The sequence below is a fragment of the Diachasma alloeum genome, unplaced genomic scaffold (genome assembly GCF_001412515.2).
Source record: "Diachasma alloeum isolate Michigan unplaced genomic scaffold, Dall2.0 Dall_scaffold_01516, whole genome shotgun sequence".
Taxonomy (NCBI): Eukaryota; Metazoa; Arthropoda; class Insecta; order Hymenoptera; family Braconidae; genus Diachasma; species Diachasma alloeum.
In genome coordinates this window covers 28,796-44,266 of record NW_021681613.1, presented here as the reverse complement: position 1 = coordinate 44,266, position 15,471 = coordinate 28,796, and the positions used below count along the sequence as shown (strand labels likewise).

At 40.9% G+C, this 15,471-nt stretch overlaps 1 protein-coding gene across 3 annotated transcripts; it reads left to right on the top strand.

The window, feature by feature from the left end:
• The first annotated feature begins 10,100 nt into the window (after nt 1–10,100).
• On the top strand, nt 10,101–14,296 carry LOC107046577. 3 transcript variants are annotated; one of them, XM_015269229.1, is made up of 7 exons: nt 10,101–10,474; nt 10,793–11,165; nt 12,228–12,536; nt 12,753–12,935; nt 13,041–13,160; nt 13,398–13,559; nt 13,666–14,296. In XM_015269229.1, the coding sequence occupies exons 2-7, from the start codon at nt 11,043–11,045 to the stop codon at nt 14,071–14,073; spliced, it is 1,305 nt and encodes a 434-aa protein (XP_015124715.1). In that variant the 5' UTR covers nt 10,101–10,474; nt 10,793–11,042; the 3' UTR covers nt 14,074–14,296. The 3 variants fall into 3 exon arrangements, with proteins under 3 accessions (XP_015124715.1, XP_015124716.1, XP_015124714.1); XM_015269230.1 differs by having other exon boundaries at nt 10,665–11,013; XM_015269228.1 differs by having other exon boundaries at nt 10,665–11,165.
• Nucleotides 14,297–15,471: the final 1,175 nt, after the last annotated feature.

Here is a 15,471-nt window from a genome sequence, read left to right as displayed (position 1 = left end):
AGTTTTCGGCAGCGCCGAATTAATCGTAGAAGGAAAAAGTTCTCATCATAGCGATCGAGACACTGAAAACATAATTATTAAACTAGGTCAATTTTTGGGTTTTTTTCAACTTTAGTTCCTAAGCATTTTGTTTTGTTATCTTCGACATATTTCCTCAAAGACTACCATGTACACAAGGAGTAAATAAAATATCACTGTTCTATCATTATCCATTGAATATTCTCCTGAAAAATGAATTGACTTACCTTCATAACCTAATGAACTTTTTGACGATAATGTAGCAGATCTACAGGTGACATTATACACTCGTGTATATTGGCACCTGTGTATGCGGAGATGAAAAAATTTAAAGTTATACATTACTGGCCAGAGAGACAGTTACCGACTGTTCTTTTATGAAACACAAATAGCAGGACAGTAAACTGCAGACCTTCACCCAACAATTCTCCGGACAGAAAAGTTCTAATGCTGCGCCTCTTCAGTAGCCCCTCCCCGGTGAACAGGAACAGACATAACCCCTATTAAAGAAGTTCAGTGTGCCGAACCAAAGAACAAAAGATGACGGGAGAGACACCAAAAGACGGCTGGGCCAACTTTCACCCACATGATGCAATGTAAAAAGATATAGGAATGCTCGTTATAATATGGCGTTGTTATGATTAATCATAATAAAATTAATAATTTTTTTAATGCCGTTTATATTTGTTGTTGTAAATGAGAAATTACATTTGGCTAGAAATTTTATGTTAGAATATGTTTGAATCGAAAGGAGATATCGACATTGCTGCAGACCTTTTTTCTACACTAAAAAGGAAAGAATTAGAGCTATAAAAATGTCGATATCTTCTTTCAAGTCTAAGATATTTGTTGAAAAATGGATTAAAAAAAAAAAATTAGTTCAGTTCCGTTGATGAAACTCCATCGACAGGCATAAAACCAGTACAACATGTTACTTGTTTCTTATATGGTATGTCTTGTTCCATGCGTACTCCACCACAATAACAGTTTACCAAAAATTCCACCACCAGTCTCTTCTGCAACGGAACTGCGCTGTATGCAATCCCGGCAATTTCAGTGCCTTCTGGGCAATGGTGTTTGAATTTTTGTCGGGCCGATGAAAAAAACCGGCAACCGTAATTCATCCCACCATTTGCTTTAATATAAATTCCTAACCACCGATGAGGAGTCGTTCCAGTTCTCACGAGAGGATATAGAGTCTCTAATTGATATTCTTCCGGTGTTGCTTGAATCAGAATGGCCCGGGCTTCGTCCATTTGTTGAGGAGTAACGTCATTAGTGCATGGCAGTACAGACATTGCCTGAAGTAGAGTAAGGAACGAATATCAATAAATACTTGAATAACAGTCAGAAGTAGTCGCTAAGCAGCAAATAGAGTAGAATCTCAACATATAGGGGAGAGTGGGGCGAAACGGACACTTTTGATTATTTTTGAAAATGTTAATGGTTATTGAATTTGTTATGAAATGGGATAATATTTTATCAATGGAAAGTTCAATTGTTTCTCTCTGTAATGAGCCTTGACTGAGCTCGATCGAATATTTTTCTTCTGAGTTTTTAACATTTGAAAAAAAGGTAAAAGTGTCCGTTTTGCCCCACCCTCCCCTAGTTCTGATTTATTAATTGCTCAGAGTTAGCGTCAGTACATCTCCAAATTAATCTACGAATTCAGTTCTAAGTCGGTATCAGTTCAGTTATAAGACAACAGTCTTCAGTCGCGTACCAGCAATGATACCGAGTACTCGTAGGAAATTACCGTCTAAAATTAGCCACAAATTACGGTTTTTCATCACTAATACTGGCCTGTGTCGTCGTTGACACAGACCAAGTCAGTCAAACAGCCCGGTGCACCTGAGCTGGACTTGGCTAAAACCGTGTGACTACTTACCATCCCACATGAAAAAATATATTTAAAAAATTATATAATTTGGGCCAATTTCATATATTCCACAAACATATATAAGATTTATATGAAAGTTATATGATAAATATAAGAAATTATATTTTATATATTTTTCTTATATGATGTGAGCCAATTTAACATACAGAAAAATATCAAATTGAAAATATATATTTTTCCGTGTGGGATGGCATCCAAATGACACCATGGGAACGCTGACCAAGGTCTGGATGGCAGGAAAGAGATCTTCGTATTTCTCTGTTCTCTCATGCAAGCCTGAGAACTATTTTAACTTATCATAATATAAAAGTCGACGTGTTGGTAAATGCCATACGTCACATTATTATGAATAAATTTCACGCTATTAATGTTGCATTATTCAAAAAGTGACTAGTTGACCTCAGGTACGGACATGCAGACAATTTGAGAGGTAACGGAACCTACTGCACAGTTGTCCTTTGGAATAATTATTATTCTCGAAAACTATAAGATATAAATTAATATCAATTTATAAGTGGCCTGAGGTTATGATGAGGAAGAAGATAACACTCAGACTTTTGTGCCCCTAGGGAGTAAAAAAATTTGCTGATCCTTTGTCGTTTTTTCGCGCAAACCATGGTTAACGCCATTCAGTTCAAAAAAGACGCTTTTCGGTCCTCGAAGGTTCGATTTTTATGCAGAAACTGAGCGAAAAAAGTATGTACCCACTTACAGTATATTGCTCACCTTGGGAGGAAAAGTAAATAAGTCCTTCCCACGTGCAAAATTACGTAAGCACGTGGGGAATGCTTGTTTAATTATCCTGCCGAGGGTTGCATACGATTTTTCTGCCGAAATGCGGTGAAAGTGACGTTTCTAACCGAGCCAAGCGAGGTTAGAATGTTCACTTTCGGCGCATGTAGGCAGAATAGATATTCATGATACAGTAGGGAATAGATATTTATGATACAGTAGGGAAAAGTGTTTTTGGGCTCGTGGGAGGTTTATAGCAGGAGCCGAAGGCGAGTGATATAATCCCACGAGCCCAAAAACACTTTTCCCTACTGTATCATAAGTGTTTCGGGCTCGTGGGAGGTTTATAGCAGGAGCCGAAGGCGAGTGATATAATCCCACGAGCCCAAAAACACTTTTCCCTACTGTATCATAAGTGTTTCGGGCTCGTGGGAGGTTTATAGCACGAGCCGAAGGCGAGTGATATAATCCCACGAGTCCAAAAACGCTTTTCCCTACTGTATCATATAATATTTTATGGCATAGTGCCCAGAATCCGCGATTCTACCGAGCGAAGCGAGGTTAGAATCCCGTAATTCTGGGCACGTATGCCATAAAAGAGATTATAGCCAGAGCCGAAGGCAAGGTGTATGGAGTCACATATGTGGAAAAATACTAATCATGACTTCGAGGTTATAATATATGAATTACAGTGACTTACCTGTCTAAAAAAACGTGATCCGTACGTGATCCGTTCTTCAATTTATAGTTTTATATACTTTGTGAGTGGTCCGAAAGTCTCCTACGAGGGGAAAAATGAAGAATATCTTTTGGAATTAATAAACGAGACTAATTTCCCTTCGTACTCTTCGAATATTGTACGCTCGGAGTGGCAACAATATTTAAGGGGCGAGAATTTTCAGGGGGGGGTTTCGTTTGTACAGTCACATTTGTCCATTTCCACAGTTGCCCATAGACTGGTGAGAAATGAGATAAAACACTTGCCCCGAAACTCGCTTGCCCAAAAGAACAACTGCCCATTTCCACAGTTGCCCAGAAGATTTACAGACGTCTAGTCGCGGTCGGTAAGGTAGGGTTCAATTAATTTTTATTCACAATCGGTCTCGATTATAATTACTCGATAATATTTATAGATGGCAGCCATAGCTCCATTGATGTGGAGATTTGAAGGACTCACACAAATAGTTTGACTCTTGGGTAATCTATAATAAACTATATTTATTCAGCCAAAAGTTATTAAACATTTAAATGAATACAAATGAGGGATTGCCACAGCTGTGGTGTTAAACTTATGGAATCGTGAGAATAATAATAATGATGAATGGCGGATCGGGTTTTCCCGGTCGGTTTCGTTATTCCGTCTTCGGGATAAGTATTTGTTTGCGCCGTTGGCGCTGATGGCGAGCTCCGTCGGTAACAGTGGAATCTGATTGAGGCTGAGCCGCCACAACCACTCCCCCCCCAGTGACCTGACTGGGTAGGAAAGGAAACGAAACTCTTTTTGATGCTTTGGTTGCACTAGCGTAGGTCCTTAGAGGTGGGTCCATGGTCGTAGAACGATGCTCTTCAGGTACTCCAATCGGTGTGCTAGGAGCAGGGGGTTGTTGCTGCTGCTGCTGCTGTTGCTGGGGTGGTTGGTCAGAGTCAGTCTTAACGATGAATGCCGGCTTGAGTCTGTCAATAGAGATGGCTTTGTCGTTTCCATTGATTCTGACGACGAAGACTCGGTCGTCAACTCTCTTGATAATCTCATGAGGCCCAGTATATGGAGGTTCGAGAGGTTTCCTGACAGCATCCACACGAACGAAGACGTGACTGCACTGGTACAGGTCTTTGAGGATGAAAAATCTTGCTTTGGTGTGATGGGCGGTAGTCGTGGGTCGTACCCGTCTGATGTGTTCTCGGTATTTCTCGAGGAAAAAATTTGGATCAGCAGGTAGACTCTCAGAGATGAAAAACTCACCAGGAATTCGTAGCTCTGTTCCATATAGCAGCTGCGCCGGAGAGGCTCTCAGGTCCTCCTTGAAGGCGACTCGTAACCCAAGCATTACTGCAGGCAGAAGATCTGGCCAGGGTGTTGGTGCGTTGCACATGAGTGCGGCTTTGACTGTGCGGTGCCAGCGCTCCACCATCCCGTTGGATTGGGGGTGATACGGGGTGGTGTGAATCTTCTTGGCCCCAACCATCTGGGCCAAGGCTGTGAAGAGTCTGGACTCAAATTGGGAGCCTTGGTCGGTGGTAATGTGAAGTGGTGTGCCAAACTGGGAGATCCAGTGTGTGAAGAACGCAGTAGCAATGGTATCAGCTTCGATGTTGGACAGTGGGACAGCAACTGGCCAACGAGTAAATCTGTCAATCATAGTGAGGCAATAACGCAGACCTTTTACTGTAGGGAGCTCAATGATGTCTAGGTGGACGTGCTCGAAGCGGTTATCAGGGACACCGATGTTTGTTGGCTGGATGCGATTATGGCGCTGGATCTTGCACTTTTGGCAGGGGGTACACTCTCGGCACCAATGTGCTACGTCACGCTTGATGCCGGGCCAATAGAACTTCTCTTTCAACTGACGAATTGTTACTCGTGTGCTGGGGTGTGCTGAAGAGTGTACCACGTCGAAGGCTTGTCTCCGAAGGCTGGTAGGTATGTAAGGGCGTATCCACCCTGAGGAAATATCACAATAAACTGGGTGGTCCTCTACAACCAAACGTTGAAGTTTGCTGGATGAGTTCTCGGGGTTGAGCAGGGTCTGGAGCTCCTCATCGGATTCTTGGGCGACTTGAATGGCTTCTGAGCTCAACACCGTGGGCATGTTGATGGCGTTGATGCGCGAGAGTGCATCAGCGACGACGTTGTCCGATCCCTTGACGTGAACGATCTCTGTTGTAAACTGGGAGATGAAGTCCAGGTGGTTTAGCTGCCTTGGAGATGCTTTTTCAGGTTTTTGAGAAAAAGCGTAGACCAGAGGGCGATGATCTGTCTTCACGACAAAGGGACGACCTTCAAGAACGTGTCTGAAGAATTTGATAGCTGCGAAAATTGCCAGAAGCTCTCGATCGTAAGTGCTGTATCGAGATTCTGTTGGGCTGAGTTTGCGAGAGAAGAAACCAAGTGGCTTCCAGGTGTTGTCCTCGAACTGTTCCAAAGCTGCTCCAATAGCAGAATCTGAGGCATCAGTTGAGAGAGCGAGTGGTGCTGTTGGAGAGAGGAAACCGACTCGTACTGTAGCGGCTATCTTCTCTTTACACTGGACAAGAGCAGCTTCTGCTTCTGGGGTCCAGGGGATTAGTCTCTTGTCATTCTTCTTGGACTCTTTGGTAAAATCATTGAGTATGGCTTGGTCCTGAGCTGCGTGTGGAATGCAGCGACGATAGTAATTGAGCATACCAAGAAATCTGCGAAGCTCAGTGACGGTGGCAGGCTTGGGGAAATCGACAATGGCTTGAACTTTGCTCTCAGGTGGTGAGAAACCAAATCGATTGATTTTATAACCCAGATAAATTACTTCCTCCTTACCAAATTGGCACTTGCTGGAGTTGATGCTGAGGTGATTGTCTTGAAGAATTTTGAAGATGATCTCGAGATGCTGCAGGTGCTCTTCAGGAGTTTTGGAGAACACAATGAGGTCATCGATGTAACAGGCTGCGAAATCGACGTCTCTGAGGAGGTTATCCATGTGGCGCTGGAACGTCTGTGCGGCATTTCGCAGTCCTGGGGGCATGCCAAGGAACTCAAAGAGGCCAAAGGGTGTTGTAACAGCCGTCTTGGGAATGTCGTCCTCAGCCACGGGGATTTGATGGTAAGCTCGTACGAGGTCAAGGGTTGTGAAAACCTTACGGCCGTGGCAGCGTTGCAGGACGTCCTCGATGATGGGCAGAGGGTAACGATCAGGCACTGTCTGTTTGTTAAGACCACGATAGTCTCCAGTTGTGCGCCAACCGCCTTGCTTCTTCTCAACCAAGTGTATTGGACTCGCCCACTGACTGCTGGATGGTCTGGTGACACCAAAATGCAGTAAGGACTGCATGTCATCACGAGCTGCTTGTAATTTATCACCAGCAAGTCGTCGAGGTCGTTGGGTGACTGGAGGGCCAGTAGTGACAATGTGATGAGCTACTGGACTGTCCAATTGTGTTCGTGGGGCTGCTGGAGGCTTCGTGACGTCCACGAACTTGGTGAGGAGTTGTCGAATGGCTGGAGAGAGTGCTGAGCTGTCGTTGGTGACGGTGGAGACACTGTAGATGCTGGTCTCGAGGATCTCTCCAGATGTTGAGATGTTTGTTGATGGGTCGATTAGGCGTTTGCCTTTAAGATCGATGAGCAAACCGTAATGAGTGAGCAGGTCTGCACCAATGATGGGTGTTTTTACATTTGCGATTGTGAAACTCCACTGGAAGTCTCGGCGAAGTCCAATGTGAAGGTTAAGTACTTGCTGGCCAAAAGTGTTAATGACTGTGTTGTTGGCAGCAAAGAGTTTGAGATCTGTGGATTGAGTTGCGTGAGGCTTCCAAGAATGAGGAATGATGGAGATCACAGATCCTGAGTCGATGAGAAATCGCTGATTTTTATTTTTATCGTTGATGAAGAGGCGAAACTCTTTGATGACGGCATTGTTGTTGAGATCTGCGCTGCCGCTGGCCGCCTGAACAGACGGCAGCGACTCTAGTTTCCCGTCTGCTGCTGGGTTGAGGGAGTGAACGAGCAGGGGATTTGGCAACGATGTGCCTTGTTCCCATATCTCTCATGGTAAAAACAGAGACCAGTCTGACTCTGTGGGACTGGTGTGGTAGAACGAGAGTATGAGCGAGATCGTGACCTGACATTGAGCTTGCCCATCTTGGAAGAAAGCTGATGGAGACTGTGTGCCAGGGTCTCTATGGATTTCTCCACTGCACTCAACCTCTGCTCAACGGAACTTGGTGATGGTGGTGGGTTGTTGTTGAAATACCCAGCTGCCATGACTTGGGTGTTGAGATTGCTGGGCTGGACAACTGGTGCAGGGAACTGGTGGTGTGTTGCCATGACGTGGGCACCGGTATGGTTCTCCATGGCACTGTCAGCTGCCTCTGCAAGTTGGTCGAGTGTACTATTGCTCTGAACGGCCTTGAGGATTTTACAGACGATGTCAGGCAGCAGAGCTAGCCACCTGCTACGGAGAAGCTCTTCTGAAGCTCTCTCACCAGCCAGATCTCTCATTCTCCTCAACAATTGACTGGGTTTTTGGTCACCGAGCTCGAGTTCTGTGAGAAGTTTATGCAAGCGACGATCAACTGAGTCGGTGAAGCGTTTAATGAGGTTGTTTTTCAGAAAGAGGTACTTATCTGTTTCTGGAGGTGCTTTGATGATGTCAGACACCTCTTTGAGAAACTCTGGTTTCAGGGCTGCAACTACTGCGTTGTACTTGGCGCTGTCAGCTCTCATGTTCCTGCTGCTGAACTGTGACTCGATGTGTATGAACCATAACTCTGGGTCGGTCTTCCAGAACTCTGGTAGCTTGAGGGGTGCAATGGCCATGACCTGACCGTCATTTCCAGCCATGGGATTGTAGAATGGCATAGCTTGTTGCATCTGTTGTAGCCATTGTTGTTGTTGAGCCATTTGTTGTTGTTGAGCCAGTTGTTGTTGTTGAGCCAGTTGTTCTGGTGTCGGCTCCCCGTCGTCATGGCGGGTTGGTGAGTGATCAATTACCATGTTTGAGGGTAAGCGTCTATGTATGGCGCGTGGATATTTTAAGGTTAAATGGAAGCGTGATCGTAATCGTTTTTAATCACGTCGGGGTCACCAATTGTGGAGATTTGAAGGACTCACACAAATAGTTTGACTCTTGGGTAATCTATAATAAACTATATTTATTCAGCCAAAAGTTATTAAACATTTAAATGAATACAAATGAGGGATTGCCACAGCTGTGGTGTTAAACTTATGGAATCGTGAGAATAATAATAATGATGAATGGCGGATCGGGTTTTCCCGGTCGGTTTCGTTATTCCGTCTTCGGGATAAGTATTTGTTTGCGCCGTTGGCGCTGATGGCGAGCTCCGTCGGTAACAGTGGAATCTGATTGAGGCTGAGCCGCCACATTGAAAAGCAAACGACTACCAAATGTGGGTGCTCAACTTCCACAAGTAGAAGTTCGAATTGCATGATCATAACGACATAATGCATTTAATCCAAGTGATTTATTACTATCCCTTTATGGAGATAAGATGATAACATAACAATTCCACATGATTCGTACGAGAGATGTAAATCTACAATTATTTATTTCTTTTTGTTTTAGATTGCTTCGTTATTCAATAGCATGTTGTTCATTTTGTTAAATAATGAGAATTCATGAGTGATTTAAAATAAAAAGAAATAAAAATTCAAAAAAAAAATCCTAAAAAATTTCTAAAAAATTTCTAAATAAAATGAATTTACTTGAAAAAGTGACTAAAATGTCATGAAATTTTATTTTTTTTTGTTTCATTGTCTCCTTATTTTTTTTAATGTAGTTATTTCCAAGTTTAGATATCTGAAACTCAGAAGAATGTAGATAAATTATCTGCGATTATCAAAATTCTCCCCAAAAAAGGCCATGCAGACGGATCTAAGGTGAATTCTCTCTATTTGTCTCTTTTATACCTTCATCAGGTGAATATATAATCGTAATAAACAATTCCCACATCACTAAAGATTATTAGAAGAGAACCAAGAATATAGTCAGGATTTTCTACACTTCCAATCTAATATTCACTATTGTTACTTGAATAATCTCGTGACATCGATAAACATGAATAACATTAAAGATATTGATGCATAATAAGTAAATATATTGGACCTAGAAGAAGTGAGCACTTTTTCTTCCTCATCAAGTTTTTTTGGCAACTTCTTGTTAGTTCATAATTAAAAAAAGTTCCACTGGACCATGGACTGAGTTGGTGCTTTGGGATTCTCAACTTCTCCGTGCTTATTATCCTTCTGAATATTTTTTTTGGGACTTTTCCCGAAGTTCGGACGATTTCTTCATTAATGGTTACCCAAGTAGCACAATGGCCAAAGTCATCTTTTTGTTGTTCAAACGATTGGCAAATGTCTGTACAAAAATGTCTGTTATCCAATGCATTATTATTATTATTATTTGATTTTTTGGCACTGATGTACATAGCCGACAAGTGATTGATTATTGAAAAAAAAACTAATCAGGTCGTCTGTACTACGTCTGTAGATGATTGTTCTGCACCTAAAATTGTTTGTTCCCTTCCCAGTTATTTATAAAAAAATTAATAAAAAATGGACCATGTATTTGGCCGACACATATAAAAAATTAGGTTTTCTTTTTTTTTGGGTTATGTGGATCTGTAATCGTTTGTACTTTGCTAATTAATCAATTTCAACGTTTGTTCTTCATGATTTTCGAGCTGAGTATGAAAATTAAAATATTCTCTCAATGGGCTAACTCCATAGGAGTAGGGCGCGATGGTGGGGGTAGCACCCCTATGTTTATCCACATCCTACCTTTCAATATTTAATTATTAATTAACCATTATAATAATACAAGAAAGTCATATTTTTTTTACAATGATTCAAAGTGTTATAGTGATTCAAAGTGCATCAATTAATACAGTGCTCTTAATAAATTGCGTACATGAAGTGTAACCTTCAATATATACATTTTAGAATAATTCGGCTTGATTAACGTGTTTTATCGATTTGTCTGGAATTACCTGGCCTGATCTACACTCGTACTCAAGATTTGAAGAGAAAAATATCAGCGAAAGCGGTTGAAATGGAATTATAATCGAAGTTTTAATCAGTAACGTAGTGCAGCAGTGAGGTTAGTTAGGGTGAGTTATTGCCCTTTGGAGATGGGCTTTTGGAGAGCAATCTTCTATCCCTATATCCACGTGTATCATGCTATTTATCATATCTACTTCTTTTCCGATTTCATTCGGGGTTTTAAACAATGGAACCTACAGTAAACTTTTCTCATGGATATCATCAACAAGCTCATCAATCTCTTCATTATGCATTCAGGATGAGGAGCACTGGAAATCACAGATATTCCATTTTGTTCGCATTGAATTTCAAGTTACCAATTTGGACCAGAGCATGGAGCCCAAGGAACACATAAACATGTCATTCATGTTTCTATGTTCATTCAGTCCGATGGAATCTTCGCAGCTAGTCTCAAGGCACCATCTCTCCAGGAGGAAGCCCATTCCGCTATTCCCCAGCTCCACAGGCGTAAGGTTGGATACGAAAGGATCTTGACATCTTCTGCACACACTGGGGGGCCCAACCTTCAGCTTGTGAAGTTCCAGATGGTTATGCTTCTGCGGGACGTCCTTGGGCAAAAATTACCGCTCTTCAAGTTCAGGGAGATGTATGAGAGCCAGTTTATGATATCTATTAATGTCTCGGAGCTTTAAAATGAAGGATGTTTGCATTATCATTGAGGATCCCAATGGGAGAATGTTTGCATTCAATCCTGATCATAGAAACACACCATATCCGTGTATTAAGAATGCTACACAGGTGATTTTTTTCTTATTCTTTTTTTTTTTTTAAATATGAGAGGGGTTCCTTGGGTTTTTAGGGGAATTTCACAAAATTTTTAAAAGTCTATCTACTTATTTAGGTCAGGGTGGGGCAAAGTGGACACCATTTGCAAAAAATGATCTGATTCGAATAAAATCTACTGTTCTGGCTCTATTTGATGATTAGAAAAACAAAACTATTGTCATAAAACTTCGTCGTGATAGTTAAAAATTGAAGCAATAATGGGATTTTCGTTTTGAAAAATATTATTTAACTGGTGATTTACGTTATCAAAGAATAAATATCTGAATGGGCCACTTACAAGGGGCACAAGGGTTCTCAAGTTGAAGATTTTACCAATTTCAAATCGTTTGAATTTAGAATTTTCTCAAATTCAAATTTCAAATTTCATTAATTTCACATTTCAATTTCAGGAGTTTCTCCAAATTCAAATTTCCTCACTTTTAAGTTTAATCAGTTGAACACTTATCCTATACAATTTGAATTCTGAAAGTCAGAAAATTTTAAATTCTGAAGTTGAAAATTCTCAATTTTTCAAATTCTGAAATTTGAAATTCTAAAATTCTGCAATTCTACGATATGAAATTCAAAAATTTTGTAAGCTGTGAATTCAGAAATTGCTAAAATATTGTTCAGGTCTTCTTCAATTGTTCATGAAAAAAGTGATGAACTTTCAATAATTAATTATTGATTAACGAACTGTATTTCAAATATTTATATTTACAAAATCATTTATTTAGCCCTTCAACTTGAAAATGAAGAAATCAAAATAAAATTATGTAATTTTCCAATTAACTTGAGAATGAGTCATTCTAGAGAAAAATGTAATAAGCTCTTTTTCGTGGAGAATTTTATCATCTATAAATTTTGTATTCTACATTTTTTCATAGAATCTTTAGTTTTCGAGATAATTCAGAATATTATTTAAGTGGTTTCTCTCCAGTTTTCACATTCCATATACTTTTTCATTTTTTCATTTCACTGATTGAATGTGAAGACCTTTATTCTACGGAATTAATATTTTCTTCCAATTTTCAGTTTCAAGATGAAAGAAACATGCCAGTGGAGTTACAAAAGATACCTGAAACCGACATATTTCTGGATCAGAAAGAAAACGTTGCGGGGAGTGACTCGAGCCGTTCACCTTCAAAGGACAAGCCTGCACTCCCCGACGACAGCAACTCCACAGATTCTGAGGTTGAAACGTTGCCGGTTGGAAGGGGACACTCTAAGGGTCCAAAGGTGTTAAGTTCGGTTACATGGGTTGGTAAGGTCATCCTTAAGAATTTCAACGAACAAGTTGACAACTCTTCGGTTTCAGACAAGTCCACAGATCCAGAAGATAAAGTTCGTTGAATAATAAGTTTCGTTGTTTAATCTCTGCTTTTATGCATTGGTGCACACTGACACTAGTTAGTGGATTATATCGAGAAAAATGTATACACAGGTGTATATTAACACCTCAGTACAAGACAAACATTTTTTCCATTGTCCATTATAATAATAAATATAAATATTGTTAGATGCCTGGCGTAAAAATTTCTCATGTGCACTTCTTTTCAGATCATTGCGAGCGATGCGATCAACGAGATGCGTTCACAATCTCCTGCTGTGATCTGTCCCTCGAACTCTCCTCCTGGTGGTCTCTCTCCTGGTCGACAAAACGCTGATGTAAATCCACTAACGGTGGAGTCACCCGAATCCTCACCATCACATTCTGATGAGTTAAGATTCCATGCTATAAAAGTAGTTATTTTCTCTCAAATGTGGGTGTATACTGACACCTAGTCGAGCTTCCATTTCTTGATTTCTGTTCCGTTTCAAATTTATAAGAATTAAAAAAAATTTTAGACTCCGCCCGCGACGAAGACGAAAGACGAAGACGCCTATGAAGATGACCTGGATCAGTCAGCTTCAGTTCCAACGTCTTTGCGTTCAGACAATCACTGCAAAGATTCTGAGGAAGCACAAGTGAGTTAAAGAAGAGTAAATTTATAATTATCTAATCTCTGTTTTTTTTTTGACATTGACACCAGTCAGTCGATTATAATAATGAAAATATACACACTAGTGTATATTGACACCTAGGCTCTGGTGATTAAATTTCATTATAGATTTTCCATATGGGTTCACAGTTGATGCCAGCATATCAACATTACTATTACAATCACGCAAAAATTTCTCACATGTCTTTTTTTTTTTGACGAGGTCTCCGAGCAAGAAAATGACGTCGCGCAGACAAAGGACACAAAAGAGATCGCCGACTCGGATTCTGAGGAAAGTCCTTCATTTAGTCCAATTTCTGAACACGAGGCGCCTGGCACGAGCTTCGCGTTGGACAACAGGAGTGATCCTGTGCCGAATGTCCCGGTCAGTTCATTTACGTCGTGAATTGAATTTGATTTTGAATTTCATTGTCAGCTAAATTACGAAAAGTAATTAAAAGTAAGAGTATCATTTTCTTTTTACTTTGCAGTTACCGACAACGACGACCGAGCCGATTCTAGGATTAAAGGAGTGGGAGCTGATGGTCGTGGTCATGGGCCGTAGCGTATCTTCAGTGCAACGACACCCTCTCGCCTGCGACAGCACAACTCCGGCAAAGATCTCAGTGCGTCGTCAACGTGGAGAACATTTCCAACGAATGGAGCGATCAAGAGTGACTTTGAACAGGAACCACAGTTCTGCAATGTCACCCGACGGCCAGAGGAGGCTGGAGATCAATCAGCTGTCTAACCCATTGGTGAATAGCACAGAAGCAATGAGACGAATGTTGAACGACTCGCAGGAATTTGTCGTCAAGGATTTGCTGGACCGCGCCCTGAATTCGGACGGAAAAATCATATGGCTGGTCACGTGGGCAGGGTGGACAGGTTCAACCTGAGAGTTCGCTGATAACGTCCCTATCGGGCTAAGAAGATCGTATTTAAAAATCTTCGGAAAGTCACGCCCACGAAAAATAATATCCAGAGATGAGATAGAACAGCTGAGAAGAGAATGCAGACCAAAATCAGGTGATGATGCCAACTGAAGTCACGGAAAATAAGAACGAGTCATTTTTTTTTCATATAGTTTATCTGTATGAACCCTTTGAGGTGAATGAGCGTTTCCACCACTCTACGCACATATGTGTGATGTAATACTTAATAAATTATAATTTATTAACCTTAATACACCGGTGTATATTAACACCAATGAGCATTTTTCTTTCTTTTTCTGCCATTACTAATCATTCTTCAATGACCGTGTTTAAATGACCTTGCTGATAACGAGTCACACTTTCATACTGTATAAAACGTACGGTATCCCATTCTGATCGTTGGAGAGGCTTAGAAACGCCAGGCAGTTCCTCACTCGCTGTGGTCAGCACCAGCAGGAGCCCAGGTCTTTCTAATTGAAAAAATGATGCGTCGGATGGAAATGCAACTTTGCAAACTATTTGCTGATAACAAATTGCATTATTTGACCAGAGGTGAGGAACAGTTCTCAGAAATTAAATAATGATAATGCGAATAATTATTATAAAAAAAAGAATTATTTTATCTCTTCGATGTATATTTGAAAATATATATTTTTATTTTTAATTTCTATCATTAAGGTCTATAAATTAAAATTTATTAACTATTACATTGTAAAGATGTTAATAAAAATCACAAATTCGTTGAAACCATGAAAAGGGTTCTCGAAGCAGAGCCATCATACACCGGTGTATGATAACACCTCGGCACAAAGGAAAGCATTTTTTTCTTCTTCCATTAATAATCTTTTGATGACCGTGCTTAAATCACCTTGCTGAAATGAATTATAAAACTCCATGGACGAACCATGGGTAGCGGCGATGGTAGAAAACGACATTTTTTTTTTAAATTCCATGGGCAGTTCCATGGGAAGATGTCCCAATTTCTCATGGGCACGACCATGGAAAAATCCATGGCTGATTCCATGGCAGCGTCCATGGGGCATTTTCGTATGTGTTGTCAAAGCAACACCTCCTCTGAATTCTCCAGGGCGGAATTTCGTTCTCTTAAATTCTACTTCTGTTCACAAGCGGAATGAGAATTCGTTCAGAATTTTTGGCATCGGTCGTTTTTCATTTTCAACCACTATCGCCTGCCTGAGCTAGTCTTTTCCTCGGCCGAAAATTGGCAATGGGCCTTCCCGAACTCGGAAAAAACTAAATCACTACAGAAAAATTATGTCCCGAGACAGTTGGTATGGGACTTTGATACTCGCATGGTTGGCCAGTCCTCGCCTCCGGTTCGGACGCCAACGCCACGCGAAT

Coding starts and splice junctions, on each gene's coding strand:
- LOC107046577 (XM_015269229.1), top strand. CDS start 11,043: ATGTCTCGGAGCTTTAAAATGAAGGATGTTTGCATTATCATTGAGGAT. Junction 12,936..13,040: donor TAAGATTCCATGCTATAAAA/GTAGTTATTTTC, acceptor AAAAAATTTTAG/ACTCCGCCCGCGACGAAGAC. Junction 13,560..13,665: donor ATCCTGTGCCGAATGTCCCG/GTCAGTTCATTT, acceptor TTTACTTTGCAG/TTACCGACAACGACGACCGA.